The sequence below is a fragment of the Spermophilus citellus genome (genome assembly GCF_964194105.1).
Source record: "Spermophilus citellus genome assembly, chromosome: 16".
In the NCBI taxonomy this organism is placed as follows: Eukaryota; Metazoa; Chordata; class Mammalia; order Rodentia; family Sciuridae; genus Spermophilus; species Spermophilus citellus.
The window spans coordinates 68,011,708-68,037,170 of NC_138196.1; the positions used below are offsets into that span (position 1 = coordinate 68,011,708).

The following is a 25,463-nucleotide window of genomic DNA, read 5'->3' on the forward strand; positions in this document are numbered from 1 at the left end:
ATCACAGGCATGTGCCACCATATTTGGCTGGCTTTCTTTTTTCTCAAGGTAACATGGTCTTGTCTGGATGAGCCCTTTTACATTGACACACTCTTTTTAACCCTCATAATTTCCCTTTTATTAATGACTAAATGCAAATATTAGATCAGAATGTCAGCCTGACTCTTGTTCATGAACCTGACACTTCATAGATTACTCTTGTTCATGAACAATTTGGCCCTTAACTTCTAAAAACAACAGACCAAAAAATGTACAAATTACTATAAAAATAATAAGACAAATTCCGAATAAAATTTTTACTTTTAACTTTCTTTTTCATAAAAATTGGGTATTATCCCTGAAGTCTCAACTGTTTATTAGGTATTTAAAGCTATAAAGGAAAGGCATCCATAATTTAAAAACCATTAATACTATTACATCTTGTCAACTACTATTCAACATATAATTCATTAGTTGATGGAGTTCTCCCATTATGAAACTAATATCAGAAATTCTATTTCTTTTGGAATTAGATTCATTCAGAGAGTTACAATCTGAATGCATGAAACTGCTTATATAGTTGATTGAAAACTCCTTTTACAAATCCATCAATGTATTACCAGTGATAGTCTTCATATCAAGTAGCATAAAGACAACCAGGAAATAAATTTACTAGAAGCACAGATTTAGATTTAAGAGTACGTGCTACATTTGCCATTTTCTTTCCTGCAACCACAAAAGAGAATTCATTCATTCTTTCAACAAACATTCAGGACCTACTCTCAGCTAGTACCCTTCTCAATATTTGGTGTATATCATTTAGCAAAATACCAGAACTTTGCCCTTCTGTATATTACATTCTTCTAGTGTAAAAATAGAAAAGAAATAATCGTACATAATCAAAAAATATGCAATCAAATCAGAATATATTAGAAAGTGCTAAGTTCCATGAAAAAATATGAGTGAAACAAGGTAAGGAGTATAAGAATTGGGAATGGGGTAGTGGTAGCAATTCTTAATGATATCAACAGGTAGGGGCTCACTGAGCATGTGAATCATAAATGCACACATTTTTCCTAAAGACAAAAGAAAAAAGTCAACACTAAACAGTAACAAGAATGCAGATAAAAAAACAACTATAGATCCTCAGCTGCTCAGAGCAATATAGAATAAACTGCCCCAATTCATAAATCATATTGGAAAAGGGAGGGAAAAAAAACAAGATGGAAGAGGAAAGGAATTGAAAATGATAAGAAAAAAACTCCTTGCAGGAGAAGGTCCTTTAATAAAAATTAAATCATATTATTTCATATTAAGAGGCATGCTAGAATAAAAATTAGTAAGCTAATTTCAAAGGTCTTTCAACTAGTATTTTAAGAAAACAGTTGCATTTAAAATTGTGCTACTCACAGGCAAACAATATAGACACTATTGAAAGTGAAAAAAAAATTTTCAATGATTAAAAAGAAATTGATATTTCCCTGTTCATCACACACTCTGTCCTTTTAATCAATAAACAATAAATCGCTTTCAATTTTAATTTCTAATATATCCACTGCTTAGTTAAACCTGAATACTTAAATATGTGATACACAAAATGTAGATATTCAGATATCATGGGTAAATGTATAAAAATGTCTAATTTTAGGACTAATTACACTAGTACCTACTTATGGATTTCATTTTATTTATATACTAAATATTATGTACCTCGTATTAGGAGGTAACACAGGAGAAATAGGGACTGCATACTCACATAACAGTGTCTTACTGATCGAATTGTTTAGAAATGAAATGTGCCTTTTATCTATATGAACTTAACATATTCAGAAATGCATTATGCCTCACAACACCAACCCTAGACCTCTTCTCAAAGATTGGAATGATGGTGTTTGTATACCTTTCCAGTTTAATCCTGTGTGGAAGGCAAGTACAATGAATATGCTTCATTGCTATTAATTATAATTATTCTTCATCAAGTGCACCTACATGATGAATGAAAGCATAAGTGAAATTGTGAGTCATTTTTATGCCATTTGTGCAATATTTTCTCCACCTGTGCCATATCACTTCATCAATGAATATATAGAATAAATGTGCTGAAGATACAAAGTGAATTAAGTCCACTGATGTCATGCCAATAACACTAAGCTTCTTGAAAAAAGGAACAACAAAGTTGATGGTATATAAAAGCAATAAATAAATAAAAAAGAAAAAGCAGTTTCTCCTTGAATTAAAACATGGATGCAGTTCAAAGAGCTGAGAGTCAGGTGCAATGTCATGCACAATCACACACATAAGAAATATGTTTTGTAATAATGATGCTGATTTATTACACACTTTAATGTAATCAGAGCATAATTTACATATGAAAGTGGCAAGTTTATCACAAAGTGAACAGACCCAATATGTCATAAAGAATACAGTGAAAGTAATAGTAAGTTCTGAACATTTTTTCAGAAAACTGATATTTAAATGATACTTGAAATAGGTCCAAATACACAAAAAAAGGAATAACACCACCAAAGGCCAGCCAGAGGGGTTAGTGTTACATTTTATTACTCAGTGGGGATCTCTACCTTTAATAGCCAGTTAGAGAACTAAGAAAAAAGTGATTTTTACCGTTTAGCAAAAAAGTAAAATGAATTTAATTGGGCTAAAAGTGGTCAACCTCTCATTTTAAAACCACCAATTTGTACAGAGTTTCTTGAGCTGTTCTTGCAAATGAACTCTAACACGGAAGGAAAGCCAGTCCAAGAGGACCCAGACTTTGCATCCAACATACATTATACAAAATAGTGTATATAGAAATAAACATATGTAATTGTATATCTGTACTCACAGCAATATGATTCACAGCTAAAAGATGGAAGTCCTTGTACAGGTGAATAAATATACATACAATGAATTGATATTTAGGTTTAAAAAGGAAGGACATTTTGATATATGTTACAATATGGATGAAACTTGACATTATGCTTAGTGAAATAAGCCGATTATGAAAAAAACAAATGCTATATGTGAGTCTGCTTATAGGAGATACCTAGACTCACACATAGAACAGAAATTTACAGAGACAGAAGAAAATTATTCCTGCCAGGGCCTGGGAGAGGGGAGAAGGGAGAAGGAAGATTGAGGGAACTATTGTTAGTGGGTATAGAATTCAGTTTTGCAAGATGAAAAGAGTCCTAGAGATTGATTGTCCAATGTGAAATGTACTTAAAACTACTGAACATACACTTCAAAATGATTATGATGGTAAATTTCATGTCACAGATATTTTACTACAGTAAAAATCTTATTACATCGTGTTATAATGCAGCTTTAAAATCTAATCAAATTATACATTCAAATATAAGTAATGTTTTGATCAAAATAATGCAACTTTTATAGGTAATATAACTCATAATGATATATACTCAGAACAAAGTTAAAGTTGTTTTTTGCTCTTGAGGAAAATGTTAAGGAAACTATTACAAGCAATACAAGTAAGCATTTATCATTAAATATTAAATTAAATTTAATAGTGAGAAAAATCATGTAAAATCCAGGAATTAATGCTATCAACAAACAGAATCCTGAACAAAAAGGGGGAAGGCTTAATATAAATAATTATGTTTAATTCTGTTATTCTATAAAATTAATATTTATCAGTAGTTGCATTTGATATTGAGTTAATATTAATACATGATTACAGTTGTAAAAGGGGGAAAATATACTCAAAATGTTAAAAGCAACATCCTGGGTCTTGGTTAAGTTTGTTTTCATGTGGATTCTTTATTTAAATGCCTCCACTTCCTTTTTTGTTTTCCTTCAAGACACAAGCATTTTACATTTACTCATGAATGTAATAGTTTTACTAATAACTTCTATGCACAAATAGTATGTACTTGACAGTGTGTAACATCAATGAATGAAGTAGACGTGTCCCTGACTGACATGCAATACCATGGGCAATACCAGATACCAAAACATATGAAGACATTTGGGAGGGAACAGCATTGGATACAAGGAAAGAATACTGAAGAATACTATGGTGGTTCTTGGCTACCAGGACTCAGTGACATAAATACACAGACTGGGAACTTTGTTTCAATCACAATGCTACCAATTTTGTGAACTTAGGCAAGTTTATTTAAAGTAACAAACGCAAACCTTTCAGAGTTCAATTGTAGCCTAAATTACAATTTCTGAAGAGCTTCTTAATTCTTCTCTTCTTCAGTCATTAACCAATACATAATCTTAGCTGCACACCCCCCAAAACACTGCATAGCAAATAAAAGAACATAACTAAGACATCCTTATCTTGGCTTCTTAGTTCATTTACAAAGACCACTACTTATTGTAAGCTAATGCAAATATTTAAAGAAATTAAAAGAGTGTTTTTAGTTGGGCAATTTACCAAATAATAAGATAAAACCTGTTGTATGCAGGAACATTGAAGCTTGTAGCAACGATGGTTAAGGCTGTTAAACATCTCTGGTTTTCATAAGGAAAGAATCCTCAAATCAGAATGTGTAGCAATGTTGACAAGTACCTCAAACTTAATCCCTCTTGAATTAATGTATGTGAGGATTTCAGTTTAAACAAAAGTAAGCTCCAGGTTTATTTCACTTCTTTTCTATTTTATTGACATTTCTTTGAAGTTGTTCCTGTAAACATTCCCAGTCTCCAAAACTTTTTTCTCTTCTCTATTTCTGCATACTGAAAGTTCTCAAATAAAAGAGTACTTAAGGCTTATAATCTTATAAGTAACACTTCTGCTGAACAGAGGATGAACTCTTTGAATTAATTTCAGAGATAATCTAAGTTTATATACAAATTTACTTCCATATATTAGTGTTAAAATACTGCATCCCGTAAGAAAAGAGAAAGTTTCCTACCTTACTCCACACTGGGGATGCTATAAGAAACTTCCATAGACAGAGTGGCTTATAAACATCAGAAATTTATTTCTGACAGCTTGGGAGGTGGGAAGTCCAAGATCAACGCAATAGCAGATCAGTGTCTGGTTAGAGCCCTCTACAAGTTAGCACATTCTCACTATGTCCTCCTGTGGTAGAAGCTCTCTAGGCCCTCTTCACCAGTTCAGTAATCAGATTCATCAGGGCTCCACCCTTATGACCTAATCACATCCTGCCGTGGTTCTTGACTACACGGGAACCTAAGATACTAATCACATCCTGATTACCCCCTCACCTTCTAATTCCATCACCTTGGGAGTTAGGATTGCAATGTATAAATCCCGGGACATGCAAACATTCAGGACATGCAAAGCTCTTCTCAAATAGTATAAATATTTGGTCCCTCCCCCAAAAGGTCCTCTCCTCAAATATACCTGATAAGCATTAACAGAAGCACTTAGGCTTACGTTCTTTACTTATATTAAAATCGAGGTCATACTGGGAAAGATGAAACTGTGGCATAAATTCCCATAAAGGAGATCTAATAAGTTTGTTTTTACAGTAGCTCTCAACAGAATGATGAGTTTTATCTTAGTGGCCTTTTTAGAGTAACAGAGAATAAAGGAGAAAAGTAAGACAGTTTTTGAAAAAAGTTTATGACTCAGTTAAGTGAATAAAAATTGTTAGGCAAAATCAAGAAACATTGAGAATTTGGGATAACATTATCTTTGATTATGTATTTTCAATATAAAATACATAATATGCAAATTTAAAACATGATGTGTAAACAAAAATAAGTATGTAAACAGATAACTGACTAAATAAACCATCTAAGGCATGGTACGACAATTAAGAAAATATATTCAACTGGTTATTGATAACTACAGTGTGTTGTTAGTGTGTTCTATAAAGTTGCTGAGAACAGTGAATTAGCAGATTGATTCATTGCTCCCAGGAAATTATAGTGTTAGGTTTTTGTAAGATTCTAGTCATAAAATTTTTATCAGCCAATCAGTACATAGCCTTGTTTTATGTGTGTTTCTATTTAAGGACACCTTAATATACTGGCAATTCATGAACACTAAACTCACAGCCAACAACGCTATGACTCATTCCTGAGTGAGGCTTATCTAACACACGTTTTCCCAGTAAAGCACATCACAGCTGGTAATATCCATGTTAAGTGCTCTATGCGTGACTTTAAATGATCCAAAAAACATGATGAATATTTATTTTTGGCTTGCACAAATTTTACTGAATAGGCAAATTTTCAAATAAAATCAAGTGTACATGAATTTTAGTGCTAGCTGGTGTGATACTTGGTCAATGGCTTAAGCTCAGTTTCTATATCAAGATTTAGGCAACTCTAAATCCTTATCAGTTTCAGATTTGGGAGGACTCAGGATCTCCAGCCTGAATTCAGTCACATAGCCTACCAGGTCCTCCAAGATCTAAATCTAACTTATCTGTCTAGGATTGTATCCTTCTTCATAGAAACCTACATACTTTTGATACTAAAAGATGATCTTAATTTCCATCCATGAAACTTCATTAATTTTCATTCAAACACCTACATCTATCTTTCCATCTGTTCTATTATCAACTATTAATCTTGAAGTCATTAGTGCTGGAGATATAGGCATCAGCAACAGGTAAAATCCTTATCCTTTGGTGATCAATCATATTTTAGTGAGACCATCACTAATACCATCACCTTGGGAATTAGGATCTCAAAGTATAAATTTCAGGGCATGCAAACATTCAGGCCAAAGCACTTCTCAAATAGTATAAATATTTGGTCCCTCCAAAAAGGTCCTCTTCTCAAAGATGCCCCATATTCATTAACAAAGATACTTAGTCTTATGTTCTTTACTTATATTGAAATCCAGGTCATACTGGGAAAGATGAAACTATGGCATAAATTCCCAGAAAGGTATGAACTAAGGAGAAAGATATTCTACCCAGAATGTCACCATTGAGATCCTAACTCCCAAGGTGATAGTATTAGGAGGTAGGGGTAATTTAATTTTCTATTAAGTCAATATTGAAGTTCAGTTCCTGTAACTAATAATGAACATATAAACATATAAATGAACATATAAACATGTAAACAAACAGATTCATGGCATAAATTCCAATTGTTTTAAATATAACAAAATAAAATGAAAGAGTGATGGTTTAAAAACTGTAGGATAAGAATATGTTTTAAAGCATTGTGGGCAAGTATTTTTAAAGAAGGCAATACACCAGGCACGGTAGTGCAGGCCTATAATCTCAGCAACTCAGGAGGCTGGATGCAGAAGGATCCCAACTTCAAGACCAGCCTCAGCAACTCAGTGAGGCCCTAAGCAACTTGGTGAAACTCTATCTCAAAAACAAAAACAACAATAACAAAAAAATTAAAAGTGCTGGGTGTGAGGCTCAGTGGTAAAATGCTTCCATGTTCAATCCCCAGTATAAAAAAAAAGCAATAAACAGAGATCTGAATGATGTGAGGAAGGAATAAGAGCAAAGATCTAGAGGTAGGTAAATATCAGTGTCAAATGCCATGACATAGGAAGGTCCTGGATGCTAGCTGACATAAGAAGAGAAAGAAGGATATTTAAGACTGAATTGCAGAGTGTCTTGCTCCATAATTGAGTCTGGATTTTACTCTAGGTTTGATGTAAACCAGGAAGGTGATTGTAAGTAATGTCGTCACCATCCACCTTAACTTGCAACAGCGTCATTCTGGCCATTCTATAGAGAACAGGGCAGGTAGGGAAAGAGTTGAGACCTGAGGTGCTTAGCAAGAGTTCCAAAAGAAGAGGTGAGGACAAGGACAGGGTGGCAGCCAGAAACTGTTATGAAGTCATGATGTATGTGCATAATTTGAAGACAAAGCTAATGGAATATGCTGAGAGCCTCACGAGGAGGCTTAAGGGGAAAAAAAAGTAGAATTAAGGATATTCTTAGGTAAATGGTGACACCAAATGCTGAGGTAGAACTAAGCTGAGCTGAGGAAGAGTGGTTGTAATGAGGATGATAAAAGAGTTTGGTGTGTTTACGCATTGAAATATGCCCAGTATCTAAGTGAAACAGGCAGAAACATAATGGATATATGGCAAAATGAAGAAAGGACAGGAAACTGTAGAAAACAAAATGTATTATCAGTCAGACTATTACCTGACTTTTCTCAATCCCAAAGCATAGTAATCATGCATTCATTTAATTGGCCAACAAGTATTAAATGACATGTCAGGAACAGCCTAGTTGCAAATGCTTCCTATTTGTCCATAACCTATCCTGTTTTTGAAGAATATCACTGTTATTGCATTGATACATAAAAAATAAAATAAAAGCACAGACAGCCAAGCCAGTAATTTCATCTTTCCTTGTTCTTAGGTGCATGGGATGAATGCCTTGTCTGACATCATTTCTGTAATGAGAGAATTCCATAATTGAATGAGTTATATATTGAAAGACAGCTAATGTCTTAATTCTTGAAATATCCCCAAATACAGGTAATATGACCATTGGGTAGATAATTTTTCAATAATCAGTTCCAGTCTGAATTGCAGGTGAAAATCTTTCATTCAATCCTAGTTCCTTATTAACTAGTCTATCTAAACAATATTTGCACTCCTATGTGTCCATGAAATAACAAAACTCAAATGTGAGTCAGATAATTTCAGAACCAAGATTTCCAAAAATGGAAAGTAGTTTTGAGCATAAACTACAACATCCTGATCAAAGCAGAGACATTTTTTTTTCATGTTGAGAAATATATCTAGGAAACTAAATGACACATGGAAGGGGAAGAAGATAGAGAAAAGTACAAAAGAAATACAGAACGCCAGCTTACAGAGAGTGTGTGAAGATCTCTGGGCTTATGAAAATGTCTAGATTCCCCTGAGGCTCCTGTTATAGATCCACAGCCTGGACCCTGATCATTGCCCTCAGTGGCAAGAGCAACCTAGCTATTGATAGACAGGGCCCTTTACTGCCTTTTGACAACTTACACAGTAAATCAAGCTTCTGATCAGCGTAGAGAGAATCTTCAATCATGGCATCTAGATCCAACACCATCTCATTGTTCGTCTTCACTTCTTCACCTTGGCCTCTATTTCTCAAGTGACTATTTGATTCAAACATGCTCTAGAGTCCCTGGAAAACTCCCCCATTTCTTATCTTCAAATCACTACTTCAGTTTCTCTTGTTCCACGAAACATTACACTTTAACCAGCTTGGGCCTAGTCATTTGAGACCCTGACTTTGATCCAGAATTCTGATTCATCTTTAGTTTATTCTACCCCTTCATCTAATAATAAAATGGTGCCTCTGATCTTCCTGACAAATATTTTTGATGAAGTTGAAAACTCCTAAGAACACTTGAATTTCTATATTTGATGTAAACAATGATCTGTGTTAACAGGTAAAAAGCAAAAAAAAAAAAAAAAAAAGGATTTTTCTCCCAACAACAACAACAAAAAAGATTGTCTACCTTTTAACCTCTTAGAAGGGAAATAAAAGTTCTATTACTTAATGGACCCTCCAAGTAGTCTTGTGAAATAAGCCCACACATTTGTCAAAAATAAAAAAAAAACCCTATTGTCAGCACTTCAAACATCCTAATTCAAATAGCGAAGTTAATGTAAACTCGCTTTAATCTTCTTAAAAAAGTCTGTAGCAAGAGGAAAGGGAGAAAAAATTTTAAAAAACCTTTCGCTCTTGATGTTACATTTTATAGCTGATCCTTTGTTTCTTCACTGATTAAAAGGCCGATTCTCTGTTTCTTTACTGGTTTAATGAGGATTCCCTTAAATGCCACTGTCATTTATGGAGAAGATGCCCCATGAAGGTCACCTAAAAGACTTTACCTCAAAGGCCTGAAAGGTCAGTCCGACATGGTAGCCCTCAGACACCGTTATTTTCCACACACACTCTTTCATCGGACGATAGTCATCAGGGTAATTAGGAGACTGAATCTGCCCTTCATTTCTGCGTATCTCACCTCCACAGATAGCTGAAGAAAGCAAAAATAAGTAAATAAATAGAACTAGACATGGCACTTCATTTTCATTTTCTACTAAGCCAATATTGAAGTTCAGTTCCTGTAACTAAGAACATAAAAACCAGGTTATAAAAAAAAAAATCAGAGTTGGCTGGTTATACTGTTGTGCAGATTTAGAGGGTAAAACATGTAGTTCTCTTAACTATAAACAGTAGATCACTATCAGTCAAGGAATATATAATTGTTGATCACTCTTATGTCACATTTTCACCCCTGAAAAAATAAATATGTCTTAAACTTATATAAGCCTTTAGGAATTTTATAAATATATTCTATGTGAGTTTGTTCTATGATTTCCTGAACTGCTTTGACCGCAGGTAAAATAGCTCATCAGCAGACAAGCTTCACCCTGACATAACTGAATGGGCCTCTGGCAGTGAGCTAGCATCATGTGCTCAACATCTGTGGCTTCATCCAAATAATCCTCTTCACCACTGTGCAGTTAATCTTTAAAGCAAAATGCTTCCATTCACTTAAAAGTTTAAGGGAAGCAAAAATCTCTGTCTTGGAAATTACCTAAACTCCTATACAAGCAAGGGTCTCCACTGTCTACCACATGGTGAGTAAGGGGCTGTTTTTAAAGCCAGGAAGCACAATGCTATCTTATTGTTTTAGAGAAGCATAGGACAAAGCATGCAATAAATTCTTCCTCGAATGCTGACTCTCTGATTTAGACAAAGCATGCTTTAGAAATGTGCACAATTACTTTCTGTGCAGTTTCCTATAATAGACTATTTCAGTAGTGCTGGGACCAAATATGTACAAAATCAGGACAAAGGAAAATAATGTCTTCATACTATTTTAATAGTATTGTGAAACAAATTTTAAACACTTTGTGCCATTTGGATTTTTTCTCCCACACCTCTCTGAGCACATCTTGTTGTTACTATATCATTGATACAAGAAAACTGGCTGTTTTTAACAGTTTTAATGTCTGGAGAATTTTTTTATAAAAATAATTTGTGAATATTGAAATGCATGTTCACAAAATGTTATAATTTAAAACTTTTAAATATGGTCACAAAATCATTCTAATGAAATTGGGGGGAAAAAAAGGACACTTAGCTGAGAGATCTAAAATACATTCATTTCTTAACTTCAATGTGACTTGCCTTCATAGACAGCTGCAAACCCTTTTCCTACCCAGTTACTGCTGCTACGGAACTCAATCCACATTCTGCTGTCTGTAGAGGTAAGAACTTCAGGCACCTTGTCCCCACAGAATCTACCTAAAAGAAATGAAAGAATAAAGAGCACAAAATAAATATGATTCTGTGTTCTACTTGCTTTCTACATTAGCTACAAACTATACATATAAAACCTAGTTTGGCAAGTATCTCTATCCCTAGTGATCAGAGTCAGAATAGTGCCTTAATATTTATTTAATAAAGGTTAATAAAACATTCTCTTCATATATATTTATAAACTATCAAACAACTGATGTCAGTATTATCATCACATGTAGTAAGAAGAGTTAATTCAAAAAGGATATTTACAGATGGACCCATGATACATCAAGGTGAAAAACAGAAAAGACACAAGTCCCTCGAGACACTGGTTCAAGTCTCCATCTGGTCAGTAAGCAGGAGAGTGACTTGCTGACAAATGTGCTCCTGGTCCAAACAGAAGTTGGTTCTCTAGCCAGGGTCAATGAGAACCCATCAGGACAACGTCTGGGATACTCCGACGAACTTACTGCATACACTATCTCATCTATAAAGCTGCAATTGGTGGAATTATAGGCAGAATAACCAACATTACTATAAGACTTGAGTCTGTGATGTGACGTTTTCTAATTGCATATCCAGAGGTAAAAATAATGAAAAATAGATGCAATACTAACTATTGTTTCTTCCTTTCTTATGCAACCCTTCCACAAAAATTCATTGCTTACTGTATGTCTACCTTGGGGTTCTAAGAACTCACATAATGACAAATGGTTAAATGTGACAAAGCACATGAAATAATTCTATAAACACATGACATTTCTATCTACTTTTGTGTGCCTCTGAAAATGACATCATGCATAATTTTAATATGAGAAAACTGGTAGCCAATTTAAATAAAGCAAATTTATTAACAGTGAAAAGAAAGAACAATATCTTCCCAAGATGCAAAATGAATTAGAGGTTCCTATAGTGCATTTTAAGCTATAGTATGCATGAAAATTGCCAGGAAAATCTGTTAAAATTAATCTCTCGCTCAGAGGATATGGACTTTTTATAATTCCTGAGTTTTTATAATTCTTACACCTTTCCAGATGAATATAGGGCAAGCACTCTGAGGGCTAAAGTTTTACAAGAAATGGTGGAGAAATCTTTTCACATGAAGACCATATCACACTGAGTCAGTCTGGTGGACATAACTCAAATTTTAGCTTCAGATTTATATGAGCTTAATGAAATGTTTCCTTTGGAATACACAAATGTATATAACATATGGCTTCATCTAGGCTAAGAGACTAAACGTACAAGACAATGTTTTCCTCAACCTGACTGTTCACATTACTTTAATTCTTCATTACTTCCCTATTTTTAAACATTTCCACAGATCTCCAACTTACTCAGGCTGCTGTCACTTTTAATCTAAGAGTGTCCATTCAGCAGGTTTTGGATGTTCAGAAAAAAGAAATCTGTCTAACACATCAACATGGCTAAACAAAGCTACTTCTAAAAATAAAAGAAGCCACAATCTCAAAAAAAAAAAAAAAAGGAAAAATTAAGAAAATATCCACATAGAAGCACACACGCTCACAACAGCTCTCACCTCTTAAGTTAAACAGGGCAAGAGTAAACCACCTCATACAAGTTAATAGTGTGGTCTGTGGTTAAGCACTGATGGCAGATTTACATGGGGACCAAATCTGGCTACAGCTAATGACACAAACTACAAGTGTTTTTGTTTTCTCAGCCACAGAAAAACTCTTGGAAGAAAAACCAGAAATGTCTATAGAAACAACTAATATGCTTGGCACAGGAAGAATCTATCAGATACCTGACAGAACACATGCTACTGCCTCAGCAAACACAGAACACCCACAGAATATATTCACACCTGATCTTGTTTTTTGTTTCATCAAAATGTGTGATCCTCAGCACCATATAAAAATAAAATAAAAATAGTATTGTGTCCACATACAACTAAAAAATAAATGTTTAAAAATTACAAATTAAGAAATCACAATTATTAAGCTGAAAAAACAGGAACATACTGAAGAATTATCATTATAACCCTAATATATGAAAAAGCTATGCTCAAGCATTACATTCAGATCCAAATATCCACTTGTAGTTAATTTAAGTCAATTAATCAATGTATTCATTTCTCTGAGTATGTTTGGAAAAGGGTAGTCGAAATAAAAGCAATGTAGACTACATACATTTAAACTCTAAGATGACCCTTGAGAGAACAGACGGTCTCTATACAGGACAGAATACTTGTGTAACCACATAGGAGACAAGTAAGCACTTACCAAGGAGAGGCGACTTCCTCCAGTACCCATCTCTTACTTCAATGTAGTCATACCAACACAAACTACTCTTGTATAGGTCCATTGTGGTAAAATTTAAGACAATCTGTAAGATGGAGGAAAACAACAAAGTAAAAATGATTGTAATTTGAATCCGGGAAGGAAGGAACCAAAACTACAGTGAAAAGGAACTTACAGCTATTTCTTTCTTTTTTCTATATTTTAATCACCCTAATATTTTTTTCTTAAATGCCCCCAAACCATGTTTTCTCATTTTCATTAATAATTCCAATAGAAGCACAATGTTAATAACGAGAAGGAATTAAATTAACCCAACGTTCTGTAAAGTGAATTTGAACAATTAATTGCACAAATAAAACAAATCTTCATTTGAATAGTTTATTATGAATTTTCTATGATAAATATGATTTAAACTATGAATAATTCCAATTTTTTTCATGAATATCTTCTTTTTAATAATTTATTTCAAAGACAAACAGTCAGATATCTATAATTATGTTTAAAATAACCACTGGGTGCCATTTTCCCAGAACGTAATATCATTGTGTATGTTGAAATGTTTAAATGCAGTCCTAGCATTTAAATGTTTCCTTGAAACTATAATCAAACTCATATGTCACTACTCTTCTTAAGGTCCAAGAATACGTATTCAAAGCCTTTCAAGTTAGATTTTGTACATGACCTTTATTCTGTACTTTGTTTTGGAATGATGCTGCTTTTTGTAAAGATAACTCAAGAGCAATTCTAGGAAAGATAATTTTTTCATTGCTTCATAAAAGTTCTTTACTTTTCAAAGAATTAACTCTTTATTTACTTGATTACAACAAAAGTACAATCAATCTAATGTTAGAAATGTGCTCAAATTAAGTAAAATTCGTTTGGAAATCATTTTGTGTGTTCAAAACTCATTCTAACTCGGTTCTGCTTAAATTATCTAATATGCTTATGGCTCATAGTATACCTGTTTTTTTTCCCTGTTGACATTGAAATGGACTTTGCCCAAATGCAACAAATTATGAATATTTGAAATGTTTCTATTATAAAATAATAATTTATAACAATATTCAAAGAGCTCAAAGAAAATGCTGATTATAAAAAATCTAAAGGAATAATGAAAGAGATAAAATATAAAATCAATAACCCTGAACCTATATTACAGAAAAATCCTACCAATACTGTGAAGAAAACATATACTTCTTCCCTTTCTTAAACACAATATTTGACAAAAATTTAAGTACTAATTATGGCAAATCAATCCTAGCTTGCCTACTCCTTTCTAGTATGAAGACACAATATCACACAAAAAAATTTCTCTTAGCATCTTCTATCTAGGTGCACAGCTTCAATTGTTCATATAGATTAACATCTACTTTTTAATTAATGTACTAAGAAACAAAATACTACCAAGGATGAAAAAATAAGAGATACTTTTTAAAATACAATACAGCATGCATTATTATTTAATTAGTACTTATTCAGTTGTTACTATTAGTGTTTAGTTTTAATAGTTATTTTTATCATTCCATTTTGAAGCTTATCTATTTTTCCTTCAATTTTTTAGTTTCAAATATTTTCAAAGACTGTTTGAAAAAATTTCCCAAATAGGGGCTAGGGCTGTAACTCAGTGGCAGACTGCTTGCCTAGCACATGTGAGGCACTGAATTTGATCCTTAGCACCACATAAAAGTAAACAAAATAAAGGCATTCTGTACATTTATTTATTTATTTATTTATTTTTTTAAACTTCTTTTTTTTTTTTAAGAGAGAGTGAGAGAGGAGAAAGAGAGAGAGAATTTTTTTAAGAGAGAGTGAGGAGAGAGAGAGAGAGAGAGAGAGAGAGAGAGAGAGAGAGAGAATTTTCAACATTTATTTATTTATTTATTTATAGTTCTCGGCGGACACAACATCTTTGTTGGTATGTGGTGCTGAGGATCGAACCCGGGCCGCACGCATGCCAGGCGAGCGCGCTACCGCTTGAGCCACATCCCCAGCCCCATTCTGTACATTTATAACTACAGGAAATTTTTTTTAATTCCCTAAGTATCCAAGGGTAAAGTACTGATCATTTTTTCTTTCTTTTTCAAAATCCTCAACACTTGATTGTCAAAACGCTTTAGTTTCTAAATTATTTTTTCCAAGTTACCCAAATATTTTCTTCTCCCATGCAACCTCAGATTATTCTCGGGATACAGTGGGAGAATAATTTCTGGCTTTTTCACTTAACTGTGTGTTTACTTTAAGTCTGCTACAAATAGGGAATACCACCACTGCCTGATATTAAGTTTCATTCTGAATTCATATTTTCCCTATAGCAACCACCAGAGTTTCAACTCCATATGATCTCATTTGTTATCATTTGTTATAGCGGAGACAGCAAAAGTAGAATACAGACACAAAAAAGATAACCATGGATCATTTTGTGGCTCCTCTCTCTGCTTAAAGGGGAGTTTTTACAATGGTGTGAAAATAGTTTCAATTTCCTCCTGCATGAGAAAAAAAAATCGATGAATTGGATGTATATCATCAAATTTCATCCCAAATTAAAAACGACATGGTTGGATTGTTAATAGTTAATATTCGAATACTTAGAATAAACACACACAACACAACACACACACACACACACACACATACACACACAGGAAAGGGGATAACTGAGCAGAAAAGTTTCCTATCTTGTTTTTAATCTTCTAGTTTAAACTCCAAGCACCGTGGAGGAACAAAACCGGCCTGACACTAATATAAAACACAGAGTCCTTTAGAAGTAGAAAATGTAATAAAGATAGGTTTTCTAAAATCAAATCTCCCAGGCTCTGACTATAGAAGTAAAATTCTGGCCTTTGACTAAAATTGCCAGCAGAATTCATACTTGCATTACAAATCAAAAGCACTTGGAAAATATTTTGTTGTTTCATATTATGCTATTTTATGCAAACATATTGCATCTTTCAAAGAAAGATAAAATGAATAGTACATAGTACAATTATACAAATATTTTATTTCAGATGGTAAATATAAGTATCAAGTTAAAATTAACCATCTTCCCTTGGAACATGAGATGGAGGAGATTCAAAGAACAGTTCTCATGTTTCCTGTGATCTGTTAGGAGTCTAGTTGCAATGTTAAAGTGATACAATTGCTGTTAAATTTGCTTATTAAAGACTTTGCTTCACAAAGCTGCAGAGTGAAGAATCTTGAAGAAAGACAGAGCAACAGCTCAAGGGACTGGATGTCTGCAAGTCTCCGGAGAAAAATGTAATCGACTAACTTTTGTCCATGCAATTAAGACATTATCGATTACCTAAACAAAGTCCATGGGCACCATAAAATGGCCAATTACAATAACATTTACATCTTTAGAGCTGAGGAGAGGGAAGATGCAGACATTGCCAACCGGATTGATTATTAAATGGCTCTTTAGATAGAGAGAGATTAGATTCAAAGGCAACAAGATGAAATAGATTGTTAGGTTCCAGCCCAAAGAAACCTAAACAAGTCTAATAAACTTTCTGGATTGACTACAGCTTTTTCTCTCAGAAATAAGGCTCATGGGGAGTAGATCAGAGATTGGTACAGGATCTGCCTGCAACCTACTTTTGTGAATAAAGTATTATTGCATCCATTCCCTTACTATATCAACCATGTCTGCTCTTGCACTACAATGCTAGAAATGAGCATTTGAACAAAGACTATCTACCCTCTAAAGGCAAAAATATTTACTCACCAGAAAAGTTTGTCAATCCCTACAATAATTGTTATAATTAAATAATCATTATGTATTAATTATATATTTAATAATTATAACATATTATAATGTTAATTAATAATTAATACATTAAATTTTTGTTCAGATCTGAAATTGTATTGTAGTAAATGGAGAAATAATTAACATCTCTTCCTACAATTAAAGCTGTTCTGGGGCTGGGGATGTGGCTCAAGCGGTAGCGCGCTCGCCTGGCATGCGTGCGGCCCGGGTTCGATCCTCAGCACCACATACCAACAAAGATGTTGTGTCCGCCGAAAACTAAAAAATAAATATTAAAAATTCAAAAAAAAAAAAAAAAAAGCTGTTCTGGAGTAGGAATCAAAAGACCTTGGGTTCAAGTTCAAGCTTTTCAGTTTGCTAATTTACTTAAACTTTATATCAAATGAATCTTCTTACCATCTCAGATATCATCCTATCAGATTTGTCCCATCAAAATTAAATCCAATCACATGTAGAAAAATACATAGAGAATCCTAAAGCATTAAGATGTTCATTTCATGGTAAATATTCAGGCATCCATCACAACATACATTTTGAAAAAAGAAATATAAGAAATTTTCATCCAATTTCATGAAGTCAACTATTCTAGGAAATATAAAAATGTGATTTTAAAGTTTCACAGAAAAAATAGTGATATTAAAATAAGAGAATCTCAAAATTCATAGAATGGACAGAAGAACTTGGGGCTTTCCTTGAAGTTCCTGCCTTAGATTATTTGCATAACCTCAAGTAGACCCTAGCCTAGTTGTGGAACCTTGGGGAGACCCAAATTTCAATCAGGAATTATTTATATCAGAGATAGAAACAAGAGTGCGATTATGGTATTAAAACAATTTATTGCTTAAACTCATGTGATAATATTTTGATTTTGATTTTTGTCATCACCTACTAGTCACCAAAATATTTCCTTATACCTCTCCTTAATCCCCACTCCTACCACATATCTAGTTAGTTCCTAAATGCACACCCCTGCCTAGAAGCTTTTCCAGTGGTTTTTAGCTTCACTTGTCTCCAGCATGTTCTATACTTATAGTCACATGAATCTCAGTAAAGTCTGGATCCCATCAACGCCTGGTTATCAAAAACTCTCGAGTCCAAATCCACCTTTTCCACTTTCTCTTTCACAATCTCCAACACATAAGATTTATTCTACTCATTCCTAACTTCTTACAGTTGTGTCCTGAAAAAGCATCCCAGTTTTAGCTTACGTTCCCCAAGGCGTGCTGAAGTCTACCTGCATTTCACATTCGCTTTCCCTGTGCCTTGAAACTCTTTACAACCCACCCCCCACCCCGTCTTCCAACTCTTCAATCATGCTAGAATCTCCCAATAAAATCTGAGCTCTCTTCAGAACCCAAGTTGCATCTTGCTTTCTTCAGTAATTTTTCATCCTAGCAATTATATGACTATTATTAATTTGTGAGATTCTTGATAGGAAGGATTTATTTGGCACATCAGAAAAATACATCTCTTTTTAAAAAAAGAATCAAAATTTTTATGCATCAGAAAATATTTATCTATTTTAATAGAATCAAAAATATATATGGTGATTGTTGAATTTACATGGTGCCTTTGGCAATATAAATTATTGTGAGTTGACCCCATAGATATAAAACATAGATGAGGGATCAAAAAGAAATGTTTGCAAAAAGAAAAGAGTCAAAGGACAGCCTTTAAATGAGTTGGACAGAAAATAGAGAATATATTAGTTCTATTCAAGACATAAGCAATCTGCCCTTGTTCAAAGATCAATCAGATCCAAGGGACAGAAGAATCAATACTGTGTGTTCCCATCAGCAAAATACAGCCATATTCTTAGCTGTACATTCTTGATTTCAACCAGCATGAACTGTGCAACATCCAGCATAGGCTTAGATCAAACAGGAATTTTTATACTTGAAGACTCAATCCTAGAAAGACATATGTGAACTGACAACTTTATTTTTTAATTGTGGCAAAATATACATGACATCAAATATATAATTTTAGCCATTTTTAAGTGTACAGTTCGGTAGCATTAAGTACATTCACATTGCTGTAAAAGACAGACCTAAAAAAATAAAATGCTGCATGTACAAAATAAAGGAAAAATAAAAATATATATTTGTAAACTTACCCAGTAGAAATATGAATTAATCTGGTATATAGTCTTCTATAATTTTACCTCTAATCTATGTAATTTATAAATTAAATATTTTCATTCCTATAATTTTGAGCCCATTTTTTTTAAAAATTCATATTATAAACATTTTCTCAAATCAATGTTTTCTTTTAGTTTTCAAAGTTGCTTTTGTTTCTGATTTTTCATTAATATAAATAACTATCTTTGAACACACTCAGATCATTGCTCTAGGATAAATTTCTGGGATTTTTGTTGTTGTATGTTTTGTTTTTTTGTTAATGTGACACAGATTACCAAATGTTCTTCAGAAAGGTTATTTAATTTCTACTTCCTAGAGTTTGGACCATCAAGGATCCCTTGGTATTATCACTCTATCTTTGCCAATTTATAACACATCATTGTTTGTTCCATCATTTCCTTGATAAAGAGAGGGTAAACAATTTTATATACTAAATGAGCATCTATTTACAATGATGCATCTGTTCTCTTAGTCATTTTCTACTGTGATGTGAATATTTACTTATTGGCTTACAATAGAATAAGACCAATGAATAATACTAGTGTTCTCTTTATATGCTATAAGTTCCATTCTGACTTATATTTTTGTTTTTGTAGAAAAAAAGTTTATGTAAATAACCAAAATAAATTGTTATATATATTTTTTTATTTTCAATTTATGAAAGTAAGGTATATTCCCCAGAATATGAAAAAGTTTCTGATGTTTTGTTTAGAAAGAATTTGAAATATGAGTAAAATTTTAATTTTTTCAAATCCTTATAAATAACTTTAGTACTATTTATTGAAAAAATCCATTTTTTCAAATTCACTTGAAAACTCATCTCTTTAAATAAGCAAATAAGGGCTAGGGATGTGGCTCAGGCGGTAGCGTGCTCGCCTGGCATGCGTGCGGCCCGGGTTCGATCCTCAGCACCACATACCAACAAAGATGTTGTGTCCGCCGAGAACTGAAAAATAAATATTGAAAATTCTCTCTCTCTCTCACACACACACACTCTCTCTTTAAATAAATAAATAAATAAATAAATAAGCAAATAAGTCTTTTATTCTCACAGGCATAATTCTGCCCTTTTTGGATTATTCATTGATGCAGAATCCCCTTTGACATTACAGCTGAATTTGAATCACTGAAGCTTCATAACATTTTTCTACCATCGTATATAGTGCAGACCACTTCACCTCATTAACATTGTTTTCAAATTTTCTTCAGTTATTCCAACTCTTCTATTTTTTAATAAACTCTAGAAAAATTTGGTTCAAGTATGAAACAAAAAGCTAATGGAAATTTTTTGGTATTATATTAAAACTATACATTAATTTGGGAAAAATTGAAAATTTGACTATACCATAACTTTATATCTTGGGACATGATATGTCATTCTGTTTATTTTAGTCCCACAGCAATATCTTCAGTTTTCTAAAATAAATTTCATTTTAATGTATTTCTTCTTGTTCGAACACCTCTAGTCCTGCTTATATTTTTAGCTGATCACTTTGAAGTTTTGAGAAAAGAAAATGATTTCTATACAACTAAAAAAGAAAAAGTTCCAAATGGCCACCCACAGATGATGGTAAAACAAAATGCAGTATATACATACAATGGAATATTATTCAGTCTTTAAAAGTAAAGAAATCCTGTCATTTTCCAACATGGATAGACTTTGAAGAAATAATGCTTTGCAAAATAAGTCAGTTGCAAAGGAGACATATTATATGCTTCTAATTATATGAGATATCTCAAGGTTTCTAAGTAGTCAAGTTTACAGAAACATTGTATAGTGGTGGTTGACAGGTGCTGGCAAGAGTTGAAAAAGGGAATTTCTTATTTAATGAGTACAGATTTGATCTGCAAGATGAAGACATTTTGGAGATTTATCTCATAATGTGAGTACATATACTAAACATAACTGAACTGTACATTTAAAGAGGATCAAGATGGTTAATCTTATATGCTTTTATACACAATTTAAAAATTGGTAAAATATTTGCACATTGTAAAAGAAACTGGGGCTGGGGTTGTGGCTCAGTGATAGAGTGCTTGCCTGGCAAGTGTGAAGCGCTGGGTTTGAGTCCTTAGCACCACATAAAAAATAAACAAATAAAGGTATTGTATCCATTTACAACTAAAAAAAATATTTTAAAAAAGAAATATTCACTGCAAAAAGACAATAATGCCTCTTTTATATGAAGAAAAAACAGGCATGAACAAAACATGAACATATTGAAGACAATCTGAATTAAAGGATCCTTTTATGTTTTGAGAAGAAGGTAAATACACTAAATAAATATAACTGTTAAATAAGCAAGCTGGTAGAAAGAGGTATCGTTGTATAATAAAATATATATTTAAAAGTTTCAAACCGATAGAAAGAAAAATTTAACCAGATAAAAATATAATTCAATACATAAGAAAGCATAAAAGAAAGAACGAACAAAAGGGAAGGACATATAATGTGCAAATAAGAAATGATAATACATTATTAATCACTTAAAGGTAACTGTGAATTATCCCTGGAGTTAAGGACACAACTTGTCATCATGTATGAAATAAAAAATAAGACCAGACTGTTTGCTGTCTAAAAGAGACACCCCTGAAACAAAGGGTCAAAAAGTGAAAAAAATCTTTAAAGCAGGACAGAGATTCACCAGGCAAACATATTAATCAAAATAAAGTGTAGCTTTATTGATAACAGAAAAAATAGAGGTAAACTAAGCCATGACTAGAGATAAAGAGATTCACCCTGTAATAAAAACAATCTAAGAGGAAGATATAATATCCTAAAGTAATACTCTAAATTTATATATATGTACATAGATAGATATAGAATAAAATGTATAAAACAGATGTGAAAAACTGTAAACAGCAATTAAGAAATCTACCAAGTAGTGACAAATATTGCCACACCTTTCTAATTATTTGATAGATCAAGAAGACAAAAACAATAATATTGAGACTATTTCAACTATACAATTAGAAAAACTAATATTATATATATATAATTTTGCACCCAACCATTGCACAAAATATATTCTTAAAGCACAGATTATTTCATGGATATTGGTCACTTCCAAGGTCATACCAGCCTGAAGCTATTTCAATGACTGAAGCATATTGACTGTAGTCCCTCATTTAAAGATGACTAAAAGAGAAATTATTAATAAGCAAACTGGAAAAAACATATTTGAAATTTTTAAAAAATGTTACTAAAAATATGTGTGCTGAAGAAAAAATAATAGAACACATAAAATATCTAGAATTTTAAAATAACAAAAATACTATAGGTCAAACTGGTGGAATTCCAATTAAGTAGTACTTAGAGGTAAATTATCACTCCTATACTATTTATGCTGGAAAAGAAAAGATGCTTGAAATTAATAATTTAGATTTCCAATTTAAGTTAAAAAAAGAATAAACTTGGGCTGGGGTTGTGGCTCAATGGCAGAGTGCTTGTCTCATATGTGTGAGGCACTGGGTTCAATTCTCAGCACTGCATATAAATAAAAAAATAAATAAAGGCCTATTGAAAACTAAAAATTATTTTAAAAAGAATAAACTCAAATGTTGGAAAAATAAAACAAAAATACAAGGTATAAATATAAATTACTATTGTTCATTGACCACTTTTAACAACCAATTTATTCAGTAATTAGCATAAATAAAATCAAGAAAAATAAGAGAAAGAATAACAGATTTGTTGTTTTTATTCCTACTTACAACATTATGGAAAATATAATTTTCCTGGTAATCATACAAACAAGAAAAAAATAAATTACTCTTGAATGCTAACGGTATGAGTATTTCCAATTGCCTAAGATAAACACTAATTCCCAAATATTAATTTGTTGTTGTGAACTGATTTAATTTGATAAATCTTGATCCCAAATTTTTCAGATTCTACAGGTTTTTCTTTTAAAAAAATTTGTTTTAAACTTCCTCTCAAAATTTACCATCATTTAAAATTTGCTCTTTAGTTCCTTTTTAAAAATAATTTTCATAATATATTTTCAAGAAATTATTGAAAGAACATAAATAGCAACTGGTCCACACTTATAAGTACATTAAAACAGAGACAGAATTACAATTCTTAAATTAAAAACAGCTAAATAAAGACCTATGCTTGTACTCATGGATTTCAAGTTATATCTAATGTTTTGTGCATAAAACTTATGTTTTTGAGGTATTTTATTCAAAGAACTTATACTGTGAATAACACAAAACCCTGGAGACATGATATTCTTCAACTATATTCAATTATCACAGGAATATTGAATATTTTTAACTGTAATGAAACTGTAGTTTCATTTCACTGAAACTAATGAATATGTTTAAGACTTTCCAGATTAATTAAAGGATCAAAGTCATGTAATAACTAGTAGAAAATAAAGATTAATCTCAATACACATTTGTTAATATTAAATAAATATGAGTATCAATATAAACCAGAGGTGAGCTTTCAAAATAGAATTCAGAAATTAATGGATTAATTTTTTAAATTAAGGTACATATAAGCACAATGCTACTTCTGGTTGGCAATTTTCAAATTTCTAGCAATTTCAAATTTTATACCCAACAAACTAAATATGATAAAGAAAATTTTGCCTTCCTTTGCAATTCTTGTGTGTTTAACTCCACTTTCTTGTCTTCATGATCTGTTACTTCCAACAAAATATTGAAAAAGAAATGGTGGTAGTAGATATTCTTGTTTTTTAGCCTACCTCAAAGGAAACAGTTTCCCTAATAAAAATGATTTTTGTGATAATTTTTGTTGATTCTGTAAAATTAAGAAAGTATCCTACTCTTTTAGTTTGCTTGGGGTATGCTACTGTTGTTATTAAATCATTAGAATTTTTCTCTTGGTTTTAGATACTCATCTAATGTTTATACACACATATATTTTACTGATACATTATGGATGCATGAACACATATGCATACAAGCATATATATCAACACTTGATTTGGTAGTTTTGATGGAATTATATCCATATTCACATGTGAATCTGGGATACAAATTTCCTTTCTTATGCTGTCCTCATCAGGATTGGTATTAAGGTTTTATAACATAAATAATAAGAGTACACCTTGCTAGAGATGTTGAACATTTTTTCATATATTTGTTAATTGATTGTATATAATCTTATGAGAAGTGTCTGTTCCATTTATTGATTGGATTATTCGTTTGTTTGTGTGCTTGAGATTTTTGAGTTCTTTATGTATCCTAGCGATTAGTGCTCTATCAGATGTGCGTATAGTAAAAATTTGCTCCCATTCTGTAGGCTCTCTATTCACCTCACTGACTCTTTCTTTTGCTGAGAAGAAGCTTTTTAGTTTGAATCTATCCCACTTACTGATTCTTGATTTTAATTCTTGTGCTATAGGAGTCTTATTAAGGAAGTTGGGGCCTAATCCAACATGATAGAGATTAGGGCCTACTTTTTCTTCTATTAGGTGAAGGGTCTCTGGTTTAATTCCTGGGTCCTTGATCCATTTTGAGTTGAGTTTTGTGCATGGTAAGAGATAGATAGGGGTTTGATTTCCTTCTGTTTCATATGGATTTCAGTCTCTAGCAATTAGAGAAATGCAAATCAAAACTGTTGGGTGCAGAGCAGGCTGAACTGTGTTGTCTGCAGGGCAGGCTGAACAGATGTTGGCTGCAAGATAGCCCACACACTCAAACCCCCCTCTATCTGGTCCTTTATCACCTGTTTGTGTCAAGTCCCGCTCAAGGCTGAGCACTCAACCCCCCTTGGGCCAACAAGGCAGCTTGCAGACCCAGAGGCCCCATTAGATTTGGGCTATAAAAACTCCCTCCTGCCAGGCCCCTCTCTCTCTTGCTCTTTCTCTCTTGCTCTCTCTCTCTTGCTCTTTATCTTTCTTGCGCGCACTCTCTGTCTCTCTCTTGCTCTTGCTCTCTCCCTGTTCATCTCTTCTCTCTCTCTCTCTCTCTCTCTCTCTCTCTCTCTCTCTCTCTCTCTCTCTCTTTCCTTCCTTCCTTCTTTTCTCTTTGTTGCACTGCTGCAATAAAGATTTTTTGGTCACTCCGAGTGTTGTGGTCACTTTCCTTTCAAAAACTAAGATTTCATCTCACTTCAATCAGAATGGCAGATATTAAGACTAAAAACAACAATAAG

The 25,463-nt window shown here is 32.7% G+C and overlaps 1 protein-coding gene across 2 annotated transcripts in view; it reads right to left on the minus strand.

Annotated features, from left to right (window-relative positions):
• TLL1 (tolloid like 1) overlaps positions 1 to 25,463 on the minus strand; it is a 207,118-nt gene that overhangs the window by 48,165 nt on the left and 133,490 nt on the right. For both annotated transcript variants that reach the window (XM_081269024.1, XM_081269025.1), the window contains exons 10-12: positions 13,409 to 13,511; positions 11,049 to 11,165; positions 9,743 to 9,888 (exon numbers count right to left, since the gene is read on the minus strand). In XM_081269024.1, the coding sequence (XP_081125150.1) occupies positions 9,743 to 9,888; positions 11,049 to 11,165; positions 13,409 to 13,511 (366 nt within the window). The remainder of the gene's footprint in view (positions 1 to 9,742; positions 9,889 to 11,048; positions 11,166 to 13,408; positions 13,512 to 25,463) is intronic.